The 24,374-nt window shown below is 39.7% G+C and overlaps 2 protein-coding genes across 2 annotated transcripts; both read left to right on the top strand.

Annotated features, from left to right (window-relative positions):
- The first annotated feature begins 5,940 nt into the window (after positions 1–5,940).
- On the top strand, positions 5,941–6,870 carry LOC113178425 (olfactory receptor 7A17-like). The gene has a single exon (XM_026382747.2). The coding sequence runs from the start codon at positions 5,941–5,943 to the stop codon at positions 6,868–6,870; it is 930 nt and encodes a 309-aa protein (XP_026238532.2).
- A 10,478-nt stretch (positions 6,871–17,348) lies between these two features.
- LOC144253872 (olfactory receptor 7A17-like) lies at positions 17,349–18,275 on the top strand. The gene has a single exon (XM_077796529.1). It carries the CDS (start codon positions 17,349–17,351, stop codon positions 18,273–18,275), a length of 927 nt encoding a protein of 308 aa, XP_077652655.1.
- The last annotated feature ends 6,099 nt before the right edge of the window (positions 18,276–24,374 follow it).

Raw genomic sequence — 24,374 nt, forward strand, 5'->3', positions numbered from 1 at the left:
AAAAAGTGATGGACATCTGAGGAAGACGTTTATAAACTGTTCCCATTTTGATGTGTTTCCCTTTCCTCTTGAACCCATGACCACTGTTCACTTTCTCACTTGTAACTGTAAGCTGTCATTGCTGTTAGGGTACATCTGTGCTTAAAATTATCCTTTGTATGTTCTTCAAACAAGAACAGGTAAATGAAAGAGAAGACCGACTTGTTGATAATGAGCTGTGGCTTCCTGTCAATCCAGACATAAAATGTACAGAAGACTGTGGTGAAGTTTGCTTTCTGATTGGGGTAAAAATGTTGGATATTGAAATAAACACATTTGGGTCAATAAGAAATATTGGCATCTGACGTTTCATTGTTCTATTCTCTGCTGTGTAGAGACCAGGGGATACGGTACAGATGGACGTGTGATTTATACTGTGGCTTTTACTATTTAAGAACCTCTCCTACTGCCTCCCTTCTGCACACTCATGAGAACCCCATACTCTTCTGTTCTTGCCAGAGTCCTGAGTTCCTCCATTCTGGAAACCTCATCAATAATAACATAGCCGGGTATTTAGTTTCTATCAAACTCATACTCACATCCGAAATCAAGAACCATCATTTGGTCCCTCATCATAAAAAATGTATGTTCATTACCAGCATGAAATTTCTGGTACTGTCAACAAAGTGTGATGAGTGCAGGAGGTGCTGTCTTATGGTTTTGCATTACAAAAAACACAGCTCACTCCTCTGTTAAAGAGGGACATAGAAAACTTCTGGAGATGCCAAAGACTGTGTCCTCAATGTGAGTCAGTGTTTGGAGGGCACAAGATACCTAACAAGGGCAGGTTCCTTAGTTTTAGACATGGGAAGAAAAGTGGAACACAAAGGGTGGATGTGGTGATGGGTGGTGGGACATTGGGAAGGTGAGGCTCATGGATTGGTGGTAAAAAGGGGCAGATTAATAGCACTCCACTCTGATCTCAGGGGACTCTATTCAAACTCTTCCTTTCCTGATTATAGACCAGTGCCCTGCAGGGAATTCAGGTGCTTAGAGTTTGGAGTAAAAAAGAAGGACATGTGCCTAATGAGCAGATAGAGAAAGCTGTGGGCTGTGATTGCTCCAGTCTCCCTGAGTGGACACCCTGGGGCACATTGATTCTTCAGGATCTTGAAATCTGACTTGAGGACCAAAGCTGGACCCATTTCTCTTCTCTTGTCTGGGGTCAGAGCCTCACTCTGCACCTTCAACATCCAGGGAAGAACTGAAGCCTGTGCATGAAGACCCTCCCATCAGAGATGCTGCCCAGGTGAGCCTGAGGACCCAGCAGACACTGCAGGAGCTTTCACCTGAGGTTCCCTGAGAGCCCAACCAGCCTGGCCTGCAGCCCAGAGATGGTGGTGTCCTTTGCTAGTTTAAGTAATTTATTAATGGATTCATAAGATACTAAAAAGAGAAGTGACCAAGAAATCAGCAACACGGGGTCACTGTTGACCATTAACTTATGGTAATGGAATCTCAATTAGAAGAGGGATGGGAGGCACAGAGTGGTTCAAATAAAGTAAAATGTAAGTCTGCATACCTTTGCAATGAAGGGGAATGGATAAATCCAGTATTAAGTATGGAGAGATATGCACTGGAGGGAGCTCATTTATAAAAATTATAATGAAACATATTTCAACCCATTTTCATATTGGTGAGAAAGATCTAGATTTAGGAGTTTCTATAAATAAATTCCTGCAGGAGAAAATCATGATATAGATATTTCATTGAATCCTCTTCCTCTCTGGGTATCCACATGGAAAATGAACTAACTTAATATTTGAAGATGAGTATGCCAAAGAGTTTTCCATTGCAAGTGTTTCACAACCTGTCGAGATGAAGTCAACGGCATGGCTGTCGACCTATTTCAATTCGTTGAGACCCTTGCTTAGGGTTGGAGTGTATTCCCTCTCATTCTATTTTTTTTTTTGATTCTTTAGTTTTTTTGTTTTTTGTTTTTTTTTTTTTTTACTTATTTTGCATGTTGCCCCTAGTTTCATTTACATATGCACAGAACATAAGTGGAGATGTATCTGTGGGGAGTCTGAAAGTCTACAGATTCTAATGTTTTCCAATAGACCAGTGTTTGTTATTGGGCTCCTGGCAGGGTTTTTCATTCTGAAAGATGTGACTCAACAATTGCATATTTCTTGACTTGTGAATCCTTGCTTTAAGCGAAAATGCTGGTGAAAGTTCTTCTGCACTCCTTGCACTAATAAGTCAACTTTTCAACATATTTCCAATTAATTTTCATGTCTCTCTTAGGTCTCTGTGCCTCTTGATTTTCCATGATTCAATGTAGGCATTGCTCATCATCATTTTACTGGAGATTATATCCACAATCCACAAGTATATTGGAGTTTATTTCTCTATAGATAAGAAAGATTCAATCATAACTTTTTACTCTACTTCCTTATCTTTTATTTCCAAGGCTTTAGCAATTTATTTTTACATTTTCTTGCTAGTACACTTTTTTGATCATTATGCAACATTTTCATGTATCAAAACATCACAATATGCCCCATAAACATATAATTATTATGTCTAACATGCACAAAAAATTTAAAAAGCCCCAAACCCAAGAACAATTACGAAATGACACACACAAAACAAGCAAAGTAAAAAGATAAGGAAGTAGAGTAAGGACTGAATGAGATTGAAAGGCTAATTACCCTGATGTGATTGTCACACAGCACATAGATATATGGAATGATCACATATATACTCAGTGAACAGGCACAATGATTCTGTATGAATTTTAAAATGGTGAGAGAAGGCATGCCTTATCTGCAACATAACTAGGGACAAGCCAATAGAGAAAGGGGCAAGACAGATCTGCTCCTTCTTATTCAAAGTTCATCACTTTGCTGTAGGTAAATATCTCCTCTTGTGAATTGCTGATTTTTCACCTTTGGTCATTTTTTTTCTTTTGAAGTGTATGGTCTGTCAGGTTCCTTGACACAAGGAAGAGGAAGAGTGGGAGGGAGGAGAGGAGGGAAAAGGGAGGTACTGGGGACTTAAGCAGAGCAAAATAGATTCCCTGCATGTGAGATTGTTTCAAAGTGACCCCGACAGAGCTATGGCTGTGGTCCCGTGGCAGAGAGCTTGCATAGCAGGTGTGGGCACTGGGTTCAATTCTCAGTACTACAAAAGAATAAATAAGTAAAATACAGGTATTTTGACCATCTACAACTAAACATATTTAATGACCCCCATTATGCGTCACTGCAATGCAATGAAAACATTTAAAATGTAGATGAAAAACATGATGTCACCACTTTGGAGTTTTTGTGTAAATTTATTTTGCTGCTTATGATTTTTTGCTGGGAACTCAGTGAGGGTCACTGGATTTGGAATGCTGCCAGGACCAACAAAGATTTTTCCTCCTGGAGAAGAGACTTCTGGGCTTGCAAGGTCCTGTTCCTTGGGTCCACATCAGCTCGCTCTGTCTCTGTCCTCAACTCTTCATGTCTGTTCATTGCTTTCCCTTCTCTCTCCTTTTCTGTCACTCCTGGTCCTTCTCTATTTCTCTTCATACCCTCTAGTGACTGCACAGCTTTTCATGCTCCTTTTCAAACATGGGGAAGAAGAGCAGCAGTCTTTTTTTAAATTTCTTTCATACATGACAATATTGGAATGCATTACATTCATAAGTATCCATTCACAGCACAATTTTTCATAACTCTGTATATAAAGTATGTTCACGCCAAATTATGCCATTATACATGAGCTCTCTCATTGATTTTTTTTGCATTACAATTCTTAATACACTTTTATACCACAATTTATCATATCTCTGTTTGTATATAAGGTGGGTTCACTCATTTGTTTATGTAAAGATTGTTGAGTGGAATCTCCAGGTACCCTGTCAACATTCTTCAGAAAAAAAGACAAACTCGGCTTGTTTTGGTGAAGCTCACAGCCTTGTAAGGGTGATTGGTGCTGAGAGGCCATGGCAGAAATCAGGCTATGAGAGTGTGTGAGTGTGTGTGTTTGCCTCATGGAGGGCTCAGAAAAGGCGACCTGATCTGATATATTCCAGGGTGATTCTTATCAGCTAGAGGCCAGAACTTAACCCTCAGGTGGTAGCAAGGAGGAAATGCTTTTGCAATCCACAGAATGTGTTTGCAGCAAATCTAAGGGCCAGAGGTTCAGGGTGTGGATGAAGGACTCCCTGTACCTTGTAGCCTCAGAGAGCAATGCGACCAGATCATTCTTTAATATTCTCTGACACCATCTCTCATCACTCTCACTCTTTTCCCTACCCCTTGCCAACAGATTTCTTTTAAGCCTCAGTTTTTTTAAACAAGCATGTTCCTTAGGACCTGTGCATTGACTGTCCCCACAGTGAAGACCATGCTGCTGAGGGACTTGTGGCACCTGCCCTCTTTTCCTTGTGGTCTCTGTTTGGATGTACCTCTTCCTGCTGGTTTTCCTTGCATTGCTATAAAATTACAACTTAGTCTCTACTCTTTCTTTTTCCTCTTAGTACCTATCACCATGGGACATATTAAGTGATTTTAAACATTTTTGCTTATGTTTTTTCCCTCTCTTTGGATAATGTGGACTTCTTTGTTTTGACTCATACAGATTACTCATCCAATGCGTAGAATGTAGTTGGTACTCAGTAATTAGTTATTGCTTTATTTTAATTGACATATAATTATTCAAGTTCACAAAATAGCTTTATACTTACATATATATAAATGGTATATTATTGGCTTAATTTTCTCAAAATAAAAATAATATGATTGGCTTAATTTTCTGAAACATTTATCATTTCTCTGTGACAAACATTCAAAGTCCTCCCCTATATCTATTTTAAAATAGGGTACATATTATTTTAACTATAATTACTCTACTGTGCAATATGTCAACATAAGCTATTCCTCTTCTCTTGTAATTTTTTCCCCTTGAGGAGCTTCTCCTCATCCCTTTGGGCCCAGAATGCACCTCAGCTTCTGGTGACCATATGCTATGCTGACATTCTATGAGATAAAATTTCTCAGAATCCACACAGTAATGATATCATATAGCTTTAGTGTTTCTGTACCTGGCTGATTTCACCTCATAAGTGTCCCCCAGGTTCATCGATGTTGTCTCCAATGATAAGATTCATCATTTATTAATAGCTGAATATTATTCCACTGTGTATCTGTATGGCCAATAGCCTTAAGAAATATGCTCAAAATTGATAACTATCTGGTAAATGCTAATCAAAGCCTAATTCCAGTTGGAAAGTCTATTATCAAAAAGAGCAAGGATATCAAGAGATAGTGAGTATGTGGAGAAAAAAAATGAATCCTGACCTAGAGTTGGCAGGAATGCAAGTTATTATAGCCATTATGGAAAACATTATGGAGAATACACAAAAATATGAAATACAGTTATCACTTGATGCAGCAATCCAGTTACTGGTATGTGGCCAAAGAAAATGAAATGGGTATTTTGAAGAGATCTGCCCTTTCACGTTGACTGATGCACAATTCACTGTAGCCAAGAAACAGAAACAACCAAAGTGTTCATGAGGAGTGCTCAATTTATACTGCTCAAAGGCCTGATTAACGTTCTCATTAGAATTCTAAAATGCATAACTTGATAGTGAAACCTTTAGAATGAAAGAGAAATTCCTCAACAGAGGTGGCACAAGATCCCTTAGGGGACAAGAGCAAAACATGTTCTATAGAATTTATGTTTTTCCCTTTCTCTTGCCTTTTCTTGCTTTCTTTTCTGAGGTATAGGGATGGTAACCAGGGCCTTGCATATGTTAGGTAACTGATCCAACATGAGCTACACACTCATCACTGAAATTTTTATTTACAGCAAAATATGTAGTGTTTCATTACAATGATGTAAGTAATATCTATCTATGGGAAAATTAGTTATGCTCTTTTTCTCATTTCTGGTAGTCACATGCATATGGAACCAGGGAATGATACTCAACATTTAGAATTCCTGCTTCTGGGACTTGCTGAGGACCCAGAACTGCAGCCCCTCCTCTTTGGCCTTTTCCTGTCCATGTACCTGGTTACTGTGCTGGGAAACCTGCTCATCATCCTGGCCACCATCTCAGACTCCCACCTGCACACGCCCATGTACTTCTTCCTCTCCAACCTGTCCTTTGTGGACATCTGCTTCACCTCCACCACCATCCCCAAGATGCTGGTGAACATCCAGACACAGAGCAAGGCCATAACCTATGCAGGATGCATCACCCAGATTCACTTTTTTGTACTCTTTGGTGGGTTGGATGACTTCCTTTTGAGTGTGATGGCCTATGACCGGTTTGTGGCCATCTGTCACCCCCTGCACTACATGGTCATCATGAACTGCAGGCTCTGTGGATTGCTGGTTCTGGTGTCTTGGGTTGTGAGTTTCCTACATGCATTGGTACAAAGCTTAATGATGTTGCTGCTATCCTTCTGCACAGACTTGGAAATCCCACACTTTTTCTGTGAAATTAACCAGGTGGTTCAGCGTGCCTGCTCTGACAATTTTCTCAATGAGGTGATGTTATATTTTGCTGCTGTCTTGCTGGGAGGTGGCCCCCTCATTGGTATCCTTTACTCATACTGCAAGATAGTGTCCTCAATCCGTGCAATCTCATCAGCTCAGGGCAAGTACAAAGCCTTCTCCACCTGTGTGTCTCATCTCTCTGTGGTCTCCTTATTTTATGGCACAAGCATAGGTGTGTACCTCAGTTCTTCTATGACCCCAAACTCACGCTCAATTGCAACTGCTTCAATGATGTACACTGTGGTCACCCCCATGCTGAACCCCTTCATCTACAGTCTGAGGAACAAGGACATCAAGAGTACTCTGAGAAGACTCTGTGACTCAGGAAGATAAAAGTTTTAATTGTGTGAGACTGCATAAGTGTCCATGATTGCAGGGCTCAGAACCTCAGAACCAGAATCCGGGACTCTTTACCAGAATGTGGAAGCAGGACATGGTCCTTCTATGTTAACACAGAGTTTCCATTTTTTGATTTCAACTTTGACATAGAATCCCACTACATCTTTCACTCTGTTGCATACATGATCAATATGAAATCCAACCTTTTCCCTTGTCATATCCAGCTTGCCCCAAATTATTCCCACTTTGGATGAGAAATACTTGAAAATTCACACTTATCCATAAGATATATTTTTAGAAATAATCTCAAATGTCATGCTAAGTAATTCTTCATTTTGCTTAAAATATGCATAATTACTATTCACATGTGAAAAACTGCATATAACAACTAAAGGTAATTTTCATAAATTTATTGTGGAAGTATATCTTAGAAAAACAAATTTTGATACTGTGGATTGAACCCAAGACTGTTTAACCACTGAGCCATAGACACAGCCTTTTCTGTTTCTTGTTTGAGACAGTGTCTTACTACATTGCTTAGGGTCTTATTATATTGCTGAGGATGGCTTTGATATGTGATCCTCCTGCCTCAGACTCCTGAATCACTGGGATTGCAATTGTGCACCATGAATGGATGACAACAGATATTGAATTTTGTATTTTTAATTATTTTCTTATATTATTTCCAAAACTTCCATTTTTGATAAGGTAGCCTTTAACTTACCAAATTATTAGCTGGTCATGAGGTTTTATTCTCACTTTTGGATTGCGTTTCTTTTTGAGCATGGTGTCCACGGTGCCTAACATAGTCATAGGCAAAACAGGTCATGTTCCCAGAGGTATCTACTCCACCATTTTTTCCAGGTGCATATTTTTATGTGCTAGACAACACTTTTGAAATACTAGCAATATATAAATGGTGAGTAAATTTATGGTTCTGTGGGGTCAGGCACTGGGCAGGGAGAAAGGTGGATGGGGCTGTAACAGGACAAACTTGGGATACTTGACAACTGGGAACTGTTCTGTATGTGATTTTGATGAGCATAAATAATTGTAACTATTAAGGAGGTTCAGTGTGATATTTCCACACATGCCCACGGTGAACACTCATCAGACATAGCCATCCATTATCCACCTTCTCCAACCTGATGTAGAGTAATCTCTATTGTATATTCAAGTTAGAATTTATTTTATTTTATTTTTATTTTTCTCATATGACAGAGACCATGAAGTACTTTTCTTCTGATATCTGCCTTATTCACTTAGCACAATGTGCTCTGGTTTCATCCACATTGGCCTAAATGACAGGATTTCATCCCTACACAAGGATAAATGGTGTTCCATGTTGTATATATTCCACGTTTTTTCCCTTTACTCCTCTGGTGATGGGCACTTAGATGGACTCCAAATCTGAGCCTGTGTGAATGATGTAGTAAGACACCAGGAGGGTGCTTCTCCTTGCTCTGTGTGTTCATTTCTTTAATATCATCACTGATAAGATGCCTGTGATATATTGATCAGTGTTACCATGGTGGAAAATGATTAAAAGGCCTTTGGATTTCTCTCTCTTTTTTTACAACCACATGTTAATCCACAACTTTCTCCAAATGAAAAGTTCCATTAAGATTTATAAATAAAAAGGGAAAGCAGAGAAAGACATTTGTAAATAGTTTATAAGTTGATACGTTCTCCTTTTCTCCTGAACTCATGATTGCTGTTCACTTTCTCCCATGGAATCGCAAGCTGTCATTGCTGTCCTGGTGCATACTAGGGTTCAAATTACCCTCATGTGCTTTCTTCTAATAAGAGCTGGTAAATGAAAGAGAACACCATCTCGATGAAAATGTCAACCCACACACAAAACGTACAAAGACTGTGGTGAAGTCTGTTTTTCAGGTTGGTATAAAAATGTTGGATATTGAAATAAACAGATTTGGAACAAAAAGAAATGTTGGCATATAACAATTCATTGATCTTGATCTCTGCTACATAGAGATGAGAGAAGACAGTACTGATGAATATTTCATTTAAAATATGGTTTTTACTTAAGTAAACCTCTTCTACTGCCCCCCTTCTGAACAAACATAGGAACCACACACTGTTCTGGACTTGCAAGAATCCTGAATTCCCCTATTCTGGCAACCTCTTCCATAACATAGCAGTTTGCTTAGCTTCTAATCATTCTAGAATTTTGACAGTCAGGAACCAGTTCAAAGCCTTTTCTGTATGTGGGTCTAAACTATGGGTAATGTCCTAGCATTATCCACTGGCTATGCGAGTCAGCATTCTGTTACTATAACACAACACCTGAGATAATTGATTTATAAGGAGAGAACATTTATTTTGGCTCACAGTTTTCAAGATTCCAATGTGTTTTGGATTGGCCTCATGGCTTGGCCCTATTGCAATGAGAACATGTCGAGGGGTGGCAAGAATGTGCCAGAGCTAAGCCGCTGACCTTATGGTCTCCAAGTAAAAAAAAAAAAAAAAAAAAGGACGAGATAAAAGTTCTACAATCCCTTTCAAGTGTAATTTCCAAATGAACTAAGGCTTCTTACTAGACCTTGCTCTTATCATTTCCTCCACCTTCCAATAGCACCAAGCTGGGAACCAAGCTTTAACACAGGGCCTTTGGGTGACACTTAGGATTGAAAATGTAGCACTGGCCTTGAGGTCTTCCTCAGTTCTGCAGGCACTTTGTGGTCTAGATGACCTTGATGTGGCCTTGGTGTCACCCACATGTTGAGCCCCTTTGTCTACACTCTTAGGAGCAGGGAATTGAAGGGGTCAGGTGGATGGTGCCCCAGTGAAGGCCATGGCAGGACTCTCCTGAGCAGCAGTAGGCAAGACATCAAGAGCCCCAGAGCCTGGCCTCCTCCATCCAGCCCTTTGATGACTTCAGCTTTCACAGGTTTTAAAGCCACTCCTCCCTGGGGTCTCCCTTCAGGAGCTCACTGTTCTCTTGACTGTTCCTGAGGTTCCACATTGGATCAGCCTTTTAACATTCACCAGGAAATCTCAGTTGTGTGAACATAACAGGGCACTTTCACGGTTATCTACAATAAGGGATTGTCTTCAATTTTAACAACCCAAATCTTATACCTTTAACACTTAACCTCACAAGTGATGCTCAGGGGGCCTTGTTGCCCTGGAAACTCACTTGCAGAGACGTGTTCTGAGGTGATGCAAATGAGACCAACTCTGGAGATTTCCTGCCTTTTTGTTGGATCCTCTTTCCTTCCCATCATCCTCAACTTACTGAAGTTTTCCACTTACTCACTATGAATTGCTACAAATTCTGAACCCTATCTCATCTGTGCCTGCAACAGTGAGGTCTAGAACAGTTCCTGATAAGGAGTTTGTCCTGTTTTAGTTGAATAGAATGAAAATTAGGAAATGGTTGAAGAGAAAAAAGAGAGTGTCTGAGCCACAAAACTACACATGGGCAGATTAGCTTTGAGGCAGAAAAAAAAAATCCAGACTCATGGAGGTAGATCTTGATAATAACAAAATAGAGGCAGTGAAATTAGCTTCTAAAGACGTACCTGCACTTCCCAATGTTCCTGGGGCACTATTCACAGTAGTCAAATGTGGTATATTTATAACTGAGTGCCCTTCAGCCTTCAAGAAGAATGAAATCCTGTCATTTACAAAAGAATAAAGGGGACAGTCCCTTGTGTCCCATGAAAGAAGGCAGGCAGAAGCAAACACTGTATGTGCTCCTATGTGGAGGCCAAAGGAGCCTCAATCTACATACAGAATAGTAGCCCTGGAGGCTGGAAGGAGGCAGGAGGAGGAGGAGGAGAAGGGAGGCTGGATAACAGGTACAGGAACACAGGTGAATAGAAAGACCCAGTCCTGGTGTGCCACTGTGAGTGGGGGTGGGTGGGGGCTGCAGTGCCCAGATCTTGTCATGAGTTTTATGAAGATCTGAAGTGAGGAGCACAAACCTCTAATCATAAGGTACTGATGTGGGGTGAGAAAGTCTTTTTAAGCTATTTTGTTCGTACACATTATGTGAATGTGCTAAAAATATCATGTTCACCCTATGGATGTGTACAATCACTTGTCCATAAATATTAAATTAAGATTTTAAAACTTCACTCAGCATTTGCCACTTTGTTGGACCATCTGATACACATGGTCCCTGGAGGTTCCTGGTCACTACCTTCACGAGGTAGCAGGATCTTACCGTAACCAGGCAATGAGCTTGAGGTCACAGAGGGCAGGCCATCATCCCAGACCTCATGTTAAGTTGGCTCTAGAGAAGCTTTACTAAAGTATAAATTAAGGTCAGAGGAAATAAGATCTTCTGATACAGACTCCTGCTTCTGAGATTCTTCCCAACAAAGAATTGCTCTGTCTCTGGGTGTTGCAGATTTAGGACTACAGGAAACACCAAGGCAAAGTATTTAATGTCCCCTTGATGATTTTAATGTGATTTTCTCTGTGTACTCATGAAATTGAGCACATTTTCATGTTACTAAGCCATTTGTGTTTATTCTTTTAGATCACTGACTCAGGCACATTAACCATTTTGTCTTACATTTTAAAAATTGTAATTGTTTTGAATTAATGTGTATAAGTTTACTTTGACTTTTTGGATTTTGTTTAGTTTAAATTTAATTTATTTTTAGGGTACATCTTATTGTTCATATTTGAGATTTGCAACCTGATATTATAGGGTAAATATAGTGAGGAAAATATCCATAGTATACAAATAAGTTTTTTCCTAGTTTTAAAACATTTCTTATCAATTCTTTAAATTTATTTTCAAAAATTTGGTCCAATTTGTTATACATGTCAGTAGACTGCATTTTGACACATTATATATAAATGGAGTATGACTTCTCATTCATTGGGTTTACATGATGTAGAGTAGTAACATAGGTATCATAGTAACATATGGTAATAATATCTGATTTATTCTATTATTTTATCATTTTAGACATGCATAATTTAAAATATTTTATTCAATAATTATTTTCTTAATTTAAAAAATAGGGCATGGCATTAATTCAATTCATGTATATAGTCTATACTGATTTTTGTAAGGATAGTAAATTCTATTTTCTTAAGCATTTTCAGAAAGACATAAGTAATATGTAATAATTGCATGTAGATGTGAATACAGTGTAATACTTTAATATTTGTGCACAGTAAGTATTGATAAAATGAAGATAATTAATGCTCCTAACGACCTCTGCTCTGGAGGCTTTGAACTCCTCTTTCCTAGTTATTCATGAAAAGATATAAAACATTACTATGAACAGTTCCCCTCATGTGCTCAATTGAAGAAAGTGTTCAATAAAGTTTAACTGCTTTATATATAATTGTTATAAAATTGGCATCCTCAGTCCTATGGAGAGAACTAGAGGTCACTGTGTGAAGCCAGGCACAGAGAGACAAGTATGGCAGGACTTCACTCACATGTAGAAGGGAAAGAAGTTGCTCTCACAGGAGCACAGAGCAGAATTCTGTTTCCCAGAGGCTGGAAAGGGTAAGGGAGCAGGAGGGACAGAAGAAGTTTGGCCCCAGGGTCCTAAGTTGTAGTCAGGTAAAAGGAAGGGGTTCTGCTGTTCTATTGCACAGTAGGGTCATGATAAGGTCCTGCATATTCAAAAATGATGGAATCCAATATTCTTTGCAATTCATGCTTCATAATTATACATAATGTTGGGATTCATTTTGCCATAATAATAAAGCATGGAATACAATTTGCTCCAACTTAACCCCAGTACCACTTCTTTCCCTTCGCTCTCCTTGCCCTATTTCATTTTCCTTTTCTCTACGAGTCTGGAGTGTTCACCACAAAGAAATGATAAATCTTGATTAGGTAAATATGCTCACTTTGATCTGCTCATTACCCAGTGTATACCAGTATGGAAACATCACATGGTGCCCTAAAAATATGTGACACTAAAATGGCACCATTAAAAATTTAATATCAAGAAATTTAACATCCCCCAGTGCCTTTTATTCTGAAGTTAATCTGGGGAAACAAGCGTAACATTAGAACAATGTTGTGAGGAATAAATGAAGTGTGTGGAAATACTTTGTGGGTCCACAGAAAGTGGTCATGGTGCCAGGTGTGAATACGACATGTGTGCCTGTGGATTTGTGATTTTCTTAACAGTTGAGTTATCCACACACAGAAATCTGCAAGTACATACAAAATCACGTTTTATTTTGAAATTTGAGAGAAGAGATCTGACAAGAGCCAGCTTTGAATGAGCAAGAAATGAGAAGGGAGCTCAAGTCTTGGCGCCTGAAGATTCTTATCTCTTCAAACTCATACTCACATCCTAAGGTAAGAGCCATCATTTGGTCCCTCATTAGAAACAAGTGAGTTTATCAGATGCATGACACTGTGTGTATTATTGGCAAAGTGTAATGAATACAGGAGATGTTGTCTTATGGATTTACATTTTATACAAAAAAGAGCTCACTCCTCTGTTAAATAGGGATAGAAAAAATTTCTGTAGACACCAGAGACTGTGTCTCCAACATGAGTCAGTCTTTTGAGAACATAAGATAACTACCTGGGGCAGGTTTATTAGTTTCATACGTGGACGAAAACTATAATGCCCAGGAGGGATATGATGACAGGAGGTTTGGACTTTGGGAAGATGGGTTCTGTAGATTGATGGTAATATGGGCTGATGCACCTGACTCCACTCTGCTCCCTGAGGAATCCATGGGAACTGCTCCTTTCCTGTCTAGATCAGAGTCCTGCAGGGAAACCAGGTGCTTAGAGGTTGCAGTATAAAGAAGGCCTTGTGCCTAGTGAGAAGATAGAGAAAGGTGTAGGCTGTGATTGCTCCTGCTCTCCCTGAGTGCATGCCCTTGGGACTTAATTCCTTATTCAGGATCTTCAAATCTGACCTGAGGACCAAAGCTGGACCCATTTCTGTTTTCTTGTCTGGGGTCAGAGCCTCACTCTGCACCTTCAACATCCAGGGAAGAACTGATGCATGTTAATGAAGACCCTCGAACCAGAGACACGACCCAGGTGAGTCTGAGAACCCAGCAGACACTTCAGGAGAGAGCGGAAAAGAAGGAATCAGAGCTTTCACCTGAGTTTCCCTGAGAGCCCAACTAGCCTGGCCTGCAGCCCAGAGATGGTGGTGTCTGTTGCTAGCTTTATTAGTTTATTAATGAATTTATAAGATACTAAAAATGTCCCAGAAATCAGCAACACAGATCATTGTTGACCATCAACTTACAGTAGCATAAGCTCATTTAGAAGACTGATGGTAGGTATGAAGGTTGGAATGACAGTAAATGTAAGTCTGAGTACCTTGCAAGGAAGGGGAATGGAAAATCCAGAGTGAACAGCAGAGAGATGTACACTGGTGGGTATCAAAACATTACAAAATACACAATAAATCTATACAGTTATTATGTATCTAACAAAATATTACTTATCAGAAAATAGAAAAAAACAATATCAACCAGGAATTGATGTCACATACAAAAAAATAATGGAATCAATGAAATCTTCAGTGATAAAGAGATTCAAAGCTCCTTATCCTGATTTGATCATCGCCCAGCACACACATATATTGGATTGTGACCTATAGACTCAGTGAACAGGCACAATCGTGCTGTGTGAATTTTAAGACAGGGAGAAAGAGGCCTGCCGTATCTGCTGTGAATCTAGAGAAAAGTCAATCATCAGGTGAAAGGAACAGCCACAGGACGACAGATCTGCTGTTTTCTATTAAAAGTTCCCCACTTTGCTGTAGGTACTTTGGATATCTCCTGTTGTCAATTGTTGATTTTTCACCTTTGGTCATTTTTTCTAATGTGTATGGACTGTCAGACACCTTGACATGAGGAAGAGGAAGAGTGGGAGGGAGGAGGGGAAGGAGGGAAAGTACTAGGGACTGAAGGGGAGCAAAACAGATTCCCTGCATGTGAGATTGTGTCAGAATGACCCCAACAGGGCTGGGGCTGGGGCTCAGGGGCAGAGCGCTTGCCTGGCAGGTGTGAGGCACTGGGTTGGATCCTCAGCACCACAAAAAAATAAGTAAATAGAAAACAGGTATTGTGTTCACCTACAGATAAAAATACTTTCAAAAAATAGCCCCAACCTTATGTATCACTGCAATGTAATAATGAAAACATTTAAAAACTAGGTTAAAAAAAACAATGTCCCTGCTTTGGTCTTTTAGAAAACATACTTTTATTGTTTATGTTTTAGCTGAGCACCCAGCGAGGGTCACTGGGTTTGGAACGCTGCCAGGACCAAGGCAGCCTTTCCCTCCTGCAGAGGAGACACCTGGGCTTGCAGGGTCCTGTTCCCCTGGGTCCATGTCAGCTCTCTCTCTGCCCTCACCTCTTCATGTTCTGTCCACCCCTTTGCCTTCTGTGTCCTTTTCTCTCACTACCCATCCTTCTCTATTTCTCTTTCTCCTTGTGTTGACTGCACAGATTTTCATGCTCCTTTTTAAACACAGGGAAGAAGTGTGTTCCTTCTTTTTTTTGAATGTGTGTGTGTGTGTGTGTGTGTGTGTGTGTGTGTGTGTGTGTGTTTATGTGCCTCATGGAAGTCTCAGAGAAGTCGTACCTGAGCTTATATATTGCAGGGTGACTCTTAGCAGCTAGAGGTCAGAACTTAACCCTCAAGTGGTAATAAGGAGGAAATCCTTTTGAATTCACAGAATGTGTTTGCAGGAAATTTAAGAGGATAAGAGGTTTAGGATGTCGATGAAGGGCTCTCTGTACCTTGTAGCCTCAGAAAGCAATGAGGCCAGCTCATTCCTCAACATTCTCTGACACCATTTCTCATCACTCTTCTACTTGATCCTTCTCTGGCCAAGGGCTTTCTATAAAGCCTTGGTTTTCCAAAACAAACATGTTCCTCAGGAATGACTGTCCCCCAGTGAAGACCACAGCACTGAGGATGACTTGTGGCTCCTGCCCTGCCTTCCTTGTGGTCTCTGTTTGGATGCCTCTCTTCCTTCTGGTTTTCCCTGCATTGCAGTAAAAGTACAGCTACCTCTCTACTCTTTCTTTTTCCTCTTAGTACCCATCACCATGGGACATATTAAGTGATTTTCACCATTTTTGCTTATGTTCTTTCCCTCTCTTTGGATAATGGAGACTTTTTTTAAAAACTCATACAGATTACTGATACAATTCCTGGAATGTGGTTGGTACTTAATATTTAGTTATTGCTTTGTATTTAATAACATGTAATTATACAACTTTATTAGTATAACTTTATATTTCCATGCATTTATAAATTGTGTGATTATTGCACAAGGGTAATTAGTTAATCACCTGAAACATTTATCATTTCTCTGTGGTGGAACATTCTGAATCCTCTGCTCTAGCTATTTTAAAATATGTAATATATTATTGTTAATTATAATTCCCTACAGTGCAGTACAACTCTAGAAGTCATTCCTCTTCTCTAATTGTGTGTTTGCTCGCCTTGAGAAGCTTCTCAAAATCCCTTTGTCTCCACCACGCTCCTCAGCTTCTGGTGACCATCTTGCTCTGCTGCACTTCTGTGACATCAGGTTTTACAGAATCTGCCTATGGATGATGTCCTGCAGCTGTAGTGTTCCTGTACCTGGCTATTTTCAGTTCATATAATGTCCCCCAGGTTCATCCAGGTTGTCCCCAGTGACAGGATTCAATCTTTTATCAACACCTGAGTATTATTCCACTGTGTACTAGATACATACAAATGGCCAATAGCCATATGAGAAATACTCAATTGTCAATTATCAGGAAAATGCTAATCAAGTTGTCATAGAATAATATCTTATTTCAGTTAGAAGGTCTACTGTAAAAATTTCAAAGATAATAAGGGCCAGTGAGTATGTACAGGAAAATAAACTACTTATCCAGAGTTATTTGGAATACAAATTAATGAAGCCATTATGAAAAACAATTTGGAGGTTCTATAAAAATTAAAATGCAGTTATCACATGATGCAGCAATCACAGTATTGGGAATATAGTCAGAGGAAATGAAATGCGTGTAGTTGGATATATCTGTCCTTCCATGTTTACTGATGCACTATTAACTGTAGCCAAATTACAGGAACCACCAGAGTGCACATCAAGGGTGCTCCTTTTATGCTTCTAAAGGCTCTTTTAATTTTCCCTTTAGAATTCTGAAATACATGACTTCCTAGTAAAACCCTGAGAGTGAAAGAGGAATTCATCATTAGAGATGGCACAGCATCCCTTAGGGAAACACAATACATGCACGTTCTATAGAAGTTAATTAATTTCCATTCCATTGTTTTTTTTCTTTTTGTTTATTGTGGGGCTAATGATGGAATCCTGGGCCTTGCACATGTTAGACAAGCACTCCTCCACTGAACTACACACCCATTCCTAAAATTAATTTTTTTAGAGCAAAATATGTTTTGTCTCTCTATAATGATGTAATACCTGTCTATGGGAAAATTCTTTATGCTATTTTTTTTCATTTCTGGTAGTCACATGCATATGGAACCAGGGAATGATAGTCAACGTTTAGAATTTCTTATTCTGGGAATTGCAGAGGACCCAGAACTTCAGCCCCTCATCTTTGGATTTTTCCTGTCCATGTACCTGATCACTGTGCTGGGGAACCTGCTCATCATCCTGGCCACCATCTCAGACTCCCACCTGCACACGCCCATGTACTTCTTCCTCTCCAACCTGTCCTTTGTGGACATCTGCTTCACCTCCACCACCATCCCCAAGATGCTGGTAAATATCCAGACACAGAGCAAGGCCATTTCCTATGCAGGATGCATCACCCAGATTCACTTTTTTGTACTCTTTGGTGGGTTGGATGACTTCCTTTTGACTGTGATGGCCTATGATCGGTATGTGGCTATCTGTCACCCGTTGCACTACATGGTCATCATGAACCACAGGCTCTGTGGATTGCTACTTCTGGTGTCCTGGGTTGTGTGTTTTTTACATGCAATTTTGCAAAGCTTAATGATCTTTAGGCTGTCCTACTGCACAGACTTGGAAATCCCCCATTTTTTCTGTGAACTTAACCAGGTAATTCAGCGTGCCTGCTCTGACACCTTTCTTAATGAGGTGGTGATATATATTGCTTCTTTCTTGCTGGGAGGTGGCCCCATCGCTGGCATCATTTATTCTTACTGCAAGATAGTATCCTCCATCCGTGCAATCTCATCAGCTCAGGGCAAGTACAAAGCCTTCTCCACCTGTGCATCTCACCTCTCTGTGGTCTCCTTATTCTATTGTACAAGCCTAGGTGTGTACCTCAGTTCTGCTGTGACCCAAAACTCACACTCCACTGCAACAGCCTCAGTGATGTACACTGTGGTCACCCCCATGCTGAACCCCTTCATCTACAGTCTGAGGAACAAGGACATCAAGAGGGCTCTGAGAAGACTCTGTAAGAAAGATTAAATTTCAATTTTTTTGATTCTGAATAAGTGCCCCTGATTGCAAGGCTCAGAGCCTGCGAGTCAGAATCTGGGATTCTTTATCAGTTGCTGGAAGCAGAACTTTCTTCTTCTCCTTTTTTCCTGCATTTCCATTTCTTTGATTTTGACTTCTGCATACAATTCCCCTGAATCATTATTTTTTTGCACATTCTGATCTCTATGAACTTCATTCCTGTTCATTTGTCATTTTTGAACTTTCTCAAAATTTTCCCATCTTTGGATGAGAAATTCTTGTGAATACTCATTTGTTCCATGAGATATAATTTTAGAAATAAGTTAATCTCAAATGACATATGTCATAATGTTTAATTATTTATTTTGCTAAAAATAGTCATAATTTATATTCAAATGTGAAAATATTTATCAACTAAGGCTGTTTTCATAATTTTATTATAGAGGGAAATCTGAGAAAAAAATATTTTTAGTACTATGGATTGAAACCAAGGGTGCTTAGCCACTGAGCCATATCTATGGACATTTTTGGGTTTTGTTTGAGATAGTAACTTGCTAAATTATTTTGGGCCTCACTAAATTTTGAGGCTGGCTTTCATCTTTGATCCTCCTGACTCAGCCTCCTGAGTCACTGGAATTAGAAGCATGCACCACCATGTCCGACAGAAAATAGATCTTCAATGGTATGTTCATGATTTATTTCCTGTATGACTTCCGGAACTTCCAATCTTCCTAAGGTAGCCTTTAACATACCATGGTGTTAGCTGGTCATTAAGTTTTATTCTCAACTTTTTGGATCCTGTTTCTTTTTCATCATGGTGTCCACAGTGCCTAACATAGTCATGGGCAAAAGAGGTCCCCAGAGGTACCCACTTCGCTATTTCCCAGGTACATATTTCTATGTGCTAGACAACATTTTTGAAATGCTAGCAATATACTAATGGTGAATAGATTAGTGGTTTGAAGGTCCAGCCTCTGGGCAGGGAGTGGAGTAGATGGGGTTGTAACAGGGCAAAACTCAGGGCATGTGACTGATGGGAGCTATTCTGTATTTTATTTTGAATATCATCAATTGTTGTAAATGTTAGGTTCAGCATGGCATTTCCATACCTGCCCACAGTGTGCACTGATCAAATCCAGCCTCCTTTATCCACCCTCATGAACCCCTTCCCAATATCTAGTAATCTCTATCCTATGTTCAGGGTGACGTTTTACATTTTTTTTTCTAACCTCTTCTTTAGACACCATGAAGTACTTGTCTTTGTTGTCTGCCTTCTTCACTTAGCACAATATGCTCTAGTTCTATCCACATTGCCCCAAATAACAGTATTTCATCCTTACATATGGCTGAGTATGTTTAGGTTGTATATATGCCACGTTTCTTTCCTCCTCTCACCAGGGGATGGGCACTTAGGTGACTTCACAGCGTAGCTATTGTGAATGAGGCTACAATAAACATGGCCATGGACGATTCTTCTTGCTGTAAATTCATTTCCTTGTTATCAGTGTAAATACCTGGCTGTGATATTTTGCTTATGTTACCATGGTGGAAGCTCATGAAAGGGGCCTTGGATCTCTCTGTGATTTTTACTACTGCCCATTAATCTACAATTCTCTCCAATTAAAAGTTCAATTAAAATTATAAATAAAAAGTGATGGACATCTGAGTGAGCTGTTGAGTTCAGACTGTGGACAAAGGGGATCAGAATGTAGGTGACTTTCTCCAGCCTCCCAGCAATGTGGATAGACCTGGAGGATATTGTGCTACGTGAAGAAGACAGATACTGAAAGACAAGTACATCATGGTATCTCAAGAGGAGGTTTAAAATAAAGTAAAATGTCCCCCTGAACATAGGATAGAGATTACTAGACATTGGGAAGGGGTTGGAGAGGGTGGTTAAGGGAGGCTAGATTTGAACAGTGAACACTGTGGGCAGGTGTGGAAATATCATGCTGAACCTAACATTTTTTTTTTTGTTCAGCATACATTGTGTGGATGTGCTAAAAATATCACTATAATTTATGTTCATCAAAATAAACTGTTCACATTTTGATGTGTTTCCCTTTCCTCTTGAACCCGTGACTGCGGTTCACTTTGACCCATGTGACTGTAAGCTGTCATTGGTGTCATGGTGCATCCTGGGCTGAAAATTACCCTGTGCACTTTCTTCAATCAAGACCAGGTAAATGAAAGAGAACACCAACTTGTTGACAATGGGCTGTGGCTTTCTGTCAATCCATACATAAGATGTACAGAAGACTGTGGTGAAGTTTGCTTTCTGATTGGGGTCAAAATGTTAGATATTGAAATAAACAATAAGAAATGCTGGTATCTGACATTTTATTGCCCTCACTCTCTTTTCTATAGATACAAAGGGAGACAATATAGATGGACGTGTTATTTACACTGAGGCTTTTACTACTTAAGAACCTCTCCTATTGCCTCCCTTCTGCACACACATGGGAAGTCCACACTCCTCTGAGATCTTGGCAGACTCCTGAGTTCCTCTGTTCAGGCAACCTCATCAATAGCATAGCAGGGTATTTAGTTTCTATCATTCTAGGTTTTTGACAGTCAGGAACCAGTTCAAAGCCTTTGTTGCATGTGTGTCTAAACTATTGGTAATGTCCTTGCATTATGCACTGGCTACATGAGTCAGCATTCTGTTACTATAACACAACAGCTGAGATAATTGATTTATAAGATGAGGACATTTATTTTGGCTCACAGTTTTCAAGATTCCAATCTGTTTTGGATTGGCCCCATGGCTTGGCCCTATTGCAATGAGCACATGACGAGGTGTGGAAAGAATGTGGCAGAGGAAAGGTGCTGACCTCATGGCCTGAAAGTAGAAAAGAAAAAGGACGAGATGAAGGTCCTACAATCCCTTTTGAGGGAAATACCCAAGTGAACTAAGATTTCCCACTAAACCTTCCTATTAGTATTTCTACCACCTTTCAGTAGCACTATGCTGGGGATGAAGCTTTAACACAGGGCATTTGGATGACACTTAAGATTGAAACTCTAGCACTGGCCTTGAGGTCTTCCTCAGTTCTGCAGGCACTTTGTTGTCTACATGACCTTGATGTGGCCTTGGTGTCAGCCACATGATGAGCCCCTTTGTCTACAGTCTGAGGAGCAGGGAGTTGGAGGTGTCAGGTGGATGGTGTCCCAGTGAAGGCCCTGGCAGGACTCTCCTGAGCAGCAGTGGGCACCACATCAAGGGCCTGAGAGCCTGGCCTCCTCCATCCAGCCCTTTGACGACTTCAGCTTTCACAGGTTTTAAAGCCACTCCTCCCTGGGGTCTCCCTACAGGACCTCCCTGTCCCCAGGACTGTTCCTGAGGTTCCACATTGGATCAGCCTTTTAACCTTCACCAGGAAATCTCAGTTGCGTGAATATAACAGGGCACTTTCCCAGTTACCTACAATAAGGGATTGTCTTTAATTTTAACAAACCAAATCTTATACCTTTAACACGTAACCTCACAAGTGATGCTTGGGGTGCATTTTTGCCCTGGAAACTCACTTGCAGAGATGTGTTCTGAGGTGATGTAAATGAGACCAACTCTGAAGATTTCCTGCCTTTTTGTTGGATCCTCTTTCCTTTCCATCATCCTCAGCTTACTGAAGTTTTCCTATCACAGTATAAATTCCTAGAAATTCTGAACCCTATCTCGTCTGTGCCTGCAACCATGATGTCTAGTACAATTCCTGATAAGGAGTTTGACCTCTGTGAATTTTAGTTGAATAGAATGAAAATTAGGAGATGGATGAAGAGAAAGATGAAAGAGTCTGAGCCACAAAACTACACATGGGCAGATTAACTAAGAGGTTTTGAGGCGGAAAAACATAAAAATCCAGACTCATGGAGGTAGATCTTGATAATGCAAAATAGATGGTATGAAATTAGCTTCCAAAGACGTACCTGCATTATCCAAAGTTCCTGGGGCAGTCTTCACAGTAGTTAAATATGGTATATTTATAACTGAGGGCACTTCAGCCTTCAAGAAGAATGAAATCCTGTTATTTACAATAGAATAAAGGGGACAGGCCATTGTGTTTCATGAAAGAAGCCAGACAGAAGCAAAGACTGTATGTGCTCCTATGTGGAGGCCAAGGGAGCTTCAATCTACATACAAAATAGTGGCCCTGGAGGCTGGGAAGGAGGGAGGAGGAGGAGGAGGAGGAGGAGGAGGAGGAGGAGGAGGAGGAGGAGGGAGGCTGGATAACAGGTACAGGAATACAGGTGAATAGGAAGACCCAGTCCTGGTGTGCCACAGTGAGTGGGGTGGGTGGGGGCTGCAGTGCCCAGACCTTGTCATGTGTATTATGAAGAACTGAAGTGAGGAGGACAGACCTCGAATCATAAGGTAATGATATGGGGAGGGAAAGTTCCCTTAAGCTATTTTTTTTCAGCATACATTGTGTGCATGTGCTAAAAACATCATGTTCACCCTATGGATATGTACAATCACTTCTCCATAAATATGAAATTGAGATTTTAGAACTCCACTCAGAGATTGCCAGTTTGTTGGACCATCTGATACACACTGTCTCTGGACATTCCTGGTCACTCCTCCACCAGGTAACAGGACCTTATGGTCACCAGGCAATGAGCTTGAGGCCACAGAGGGTAGGCCATGGTCCCAGACCTCATGTTAAGATGGCTCTAGAGAAGCTTTACTAAAGTATAAAAAAACTCAGAAGAAACAAGAGCTTCTGATACAGATTCCTGCTTCTGGGATTCTCCCCAGAAAAGAATCACTCTGTCTCTGGGTGTTGCAGATTTAAGATTACAGCAAACACCAAGGCAAGGTACTCAAAGTCCCCTTGATGATTTCAATGTGATTTTCTCTGTGTACTCATGAAATGTAGCACATTTTCATGTTCCTAAACCATTTTTATCTATTCTTTTAGTCACTGCCTCAGACACATTGACCAATTTTTCTTACATTTCAAAATATATAGTTGTTTTGAAATAATCTGTATATGTCCATTTTGATTTTTTAAATTTTATTTAATTTAAATTTAATTTATTTTAGGGTGAATCTTATTGTTCATATTTGAGGTTTGAAACCTGATGTTATAGGGTAAATATAGGTAGTAAATCATTACAATAATGAGGCAAATATACACAATATACAAAAAATTTTCACCTAGTTTTTAAATTTTCTTATCAATTTTTAAAATATATTTCTAAAAAAATTTGTGTCAATTCATTATACAAGACAGCAGTTGCATTTTGATTCATTATACATAAATGGAGTATGACTTATCATTCATTGGGTTTATATGATGTAGATAGTAACTTAGGTCATATAATCATGTATGCATATAGGGTAATAATGTCTGATTTATTCTATTATCATTTTTGACATGGATAATTTAAAATATTTTATTCAATAATTATTATCTCAATTGTACAAATAGAGTATTGCATATTCATTCAATTCATGTTTTCAGTGTGTAATGATTTTGTCAGGATTGTCAACAATTCTATTTTCTTAAACAATGTCAGAAACACGTGTAATTAAGATGTAATAATTTCATGTAGGTATGGGTGCAGTGTAATACTTTAATTCTTCTGTGTATTAAATACTGATAAAATGAAGATAATTAATGCTTCCATCTCCTCCTAATGACCTCTGCCCTGGAGACTTTGACCTCCTCTTTCCTAGTTATTCATAAAAAAGATATAAAACTTGGGCTGGAGATGTGGCTCAAGCGGTAGCGCGCTCGCCTGGCATGCGTGCGGCCCGGGTTCGATCCTCAGCACCACATACAAACAAAGATGTTGTGTCCGCCAATAACTAAAAAATAAATATTAAAAATTCTCTCTCTCTCTCCTCTCTCACTCTCTCTTAAAAAAAAAAAAGATATAAAACTTTACTATGAACAGTTCCCCTCATGAGCTCAATTGAAGTACGTGTTCAATAAGCGTTAACTGTTTTTATGTATAATTGTTATAAAATCGGCATCCTTGATCCTATGGAGAGAACTGGAGGTCACCATGTGAAGGGCAACAAGCCAAGCACAGAGAGACAAGTACGGCAGGACCTCACTCACATGTAGAAGGTACAGAAGTTGCTCTCACAGGAGCGCAGAG

Source organism: Urocitellus parryii, chromosome 3 (assembly GCF_045843805.1).
Source record: "Urocitellus parryii isolate mUroPar1 chromosome 3, mUroPar1.hap1, whole genome shotgun sequence".
NCBI classification, from domain to species: Eukaryota; Metazoa; Chordata; class Mammalia; order Rodentia; family Sciuridae; genus Urocitellus; species Urocitellus parryii.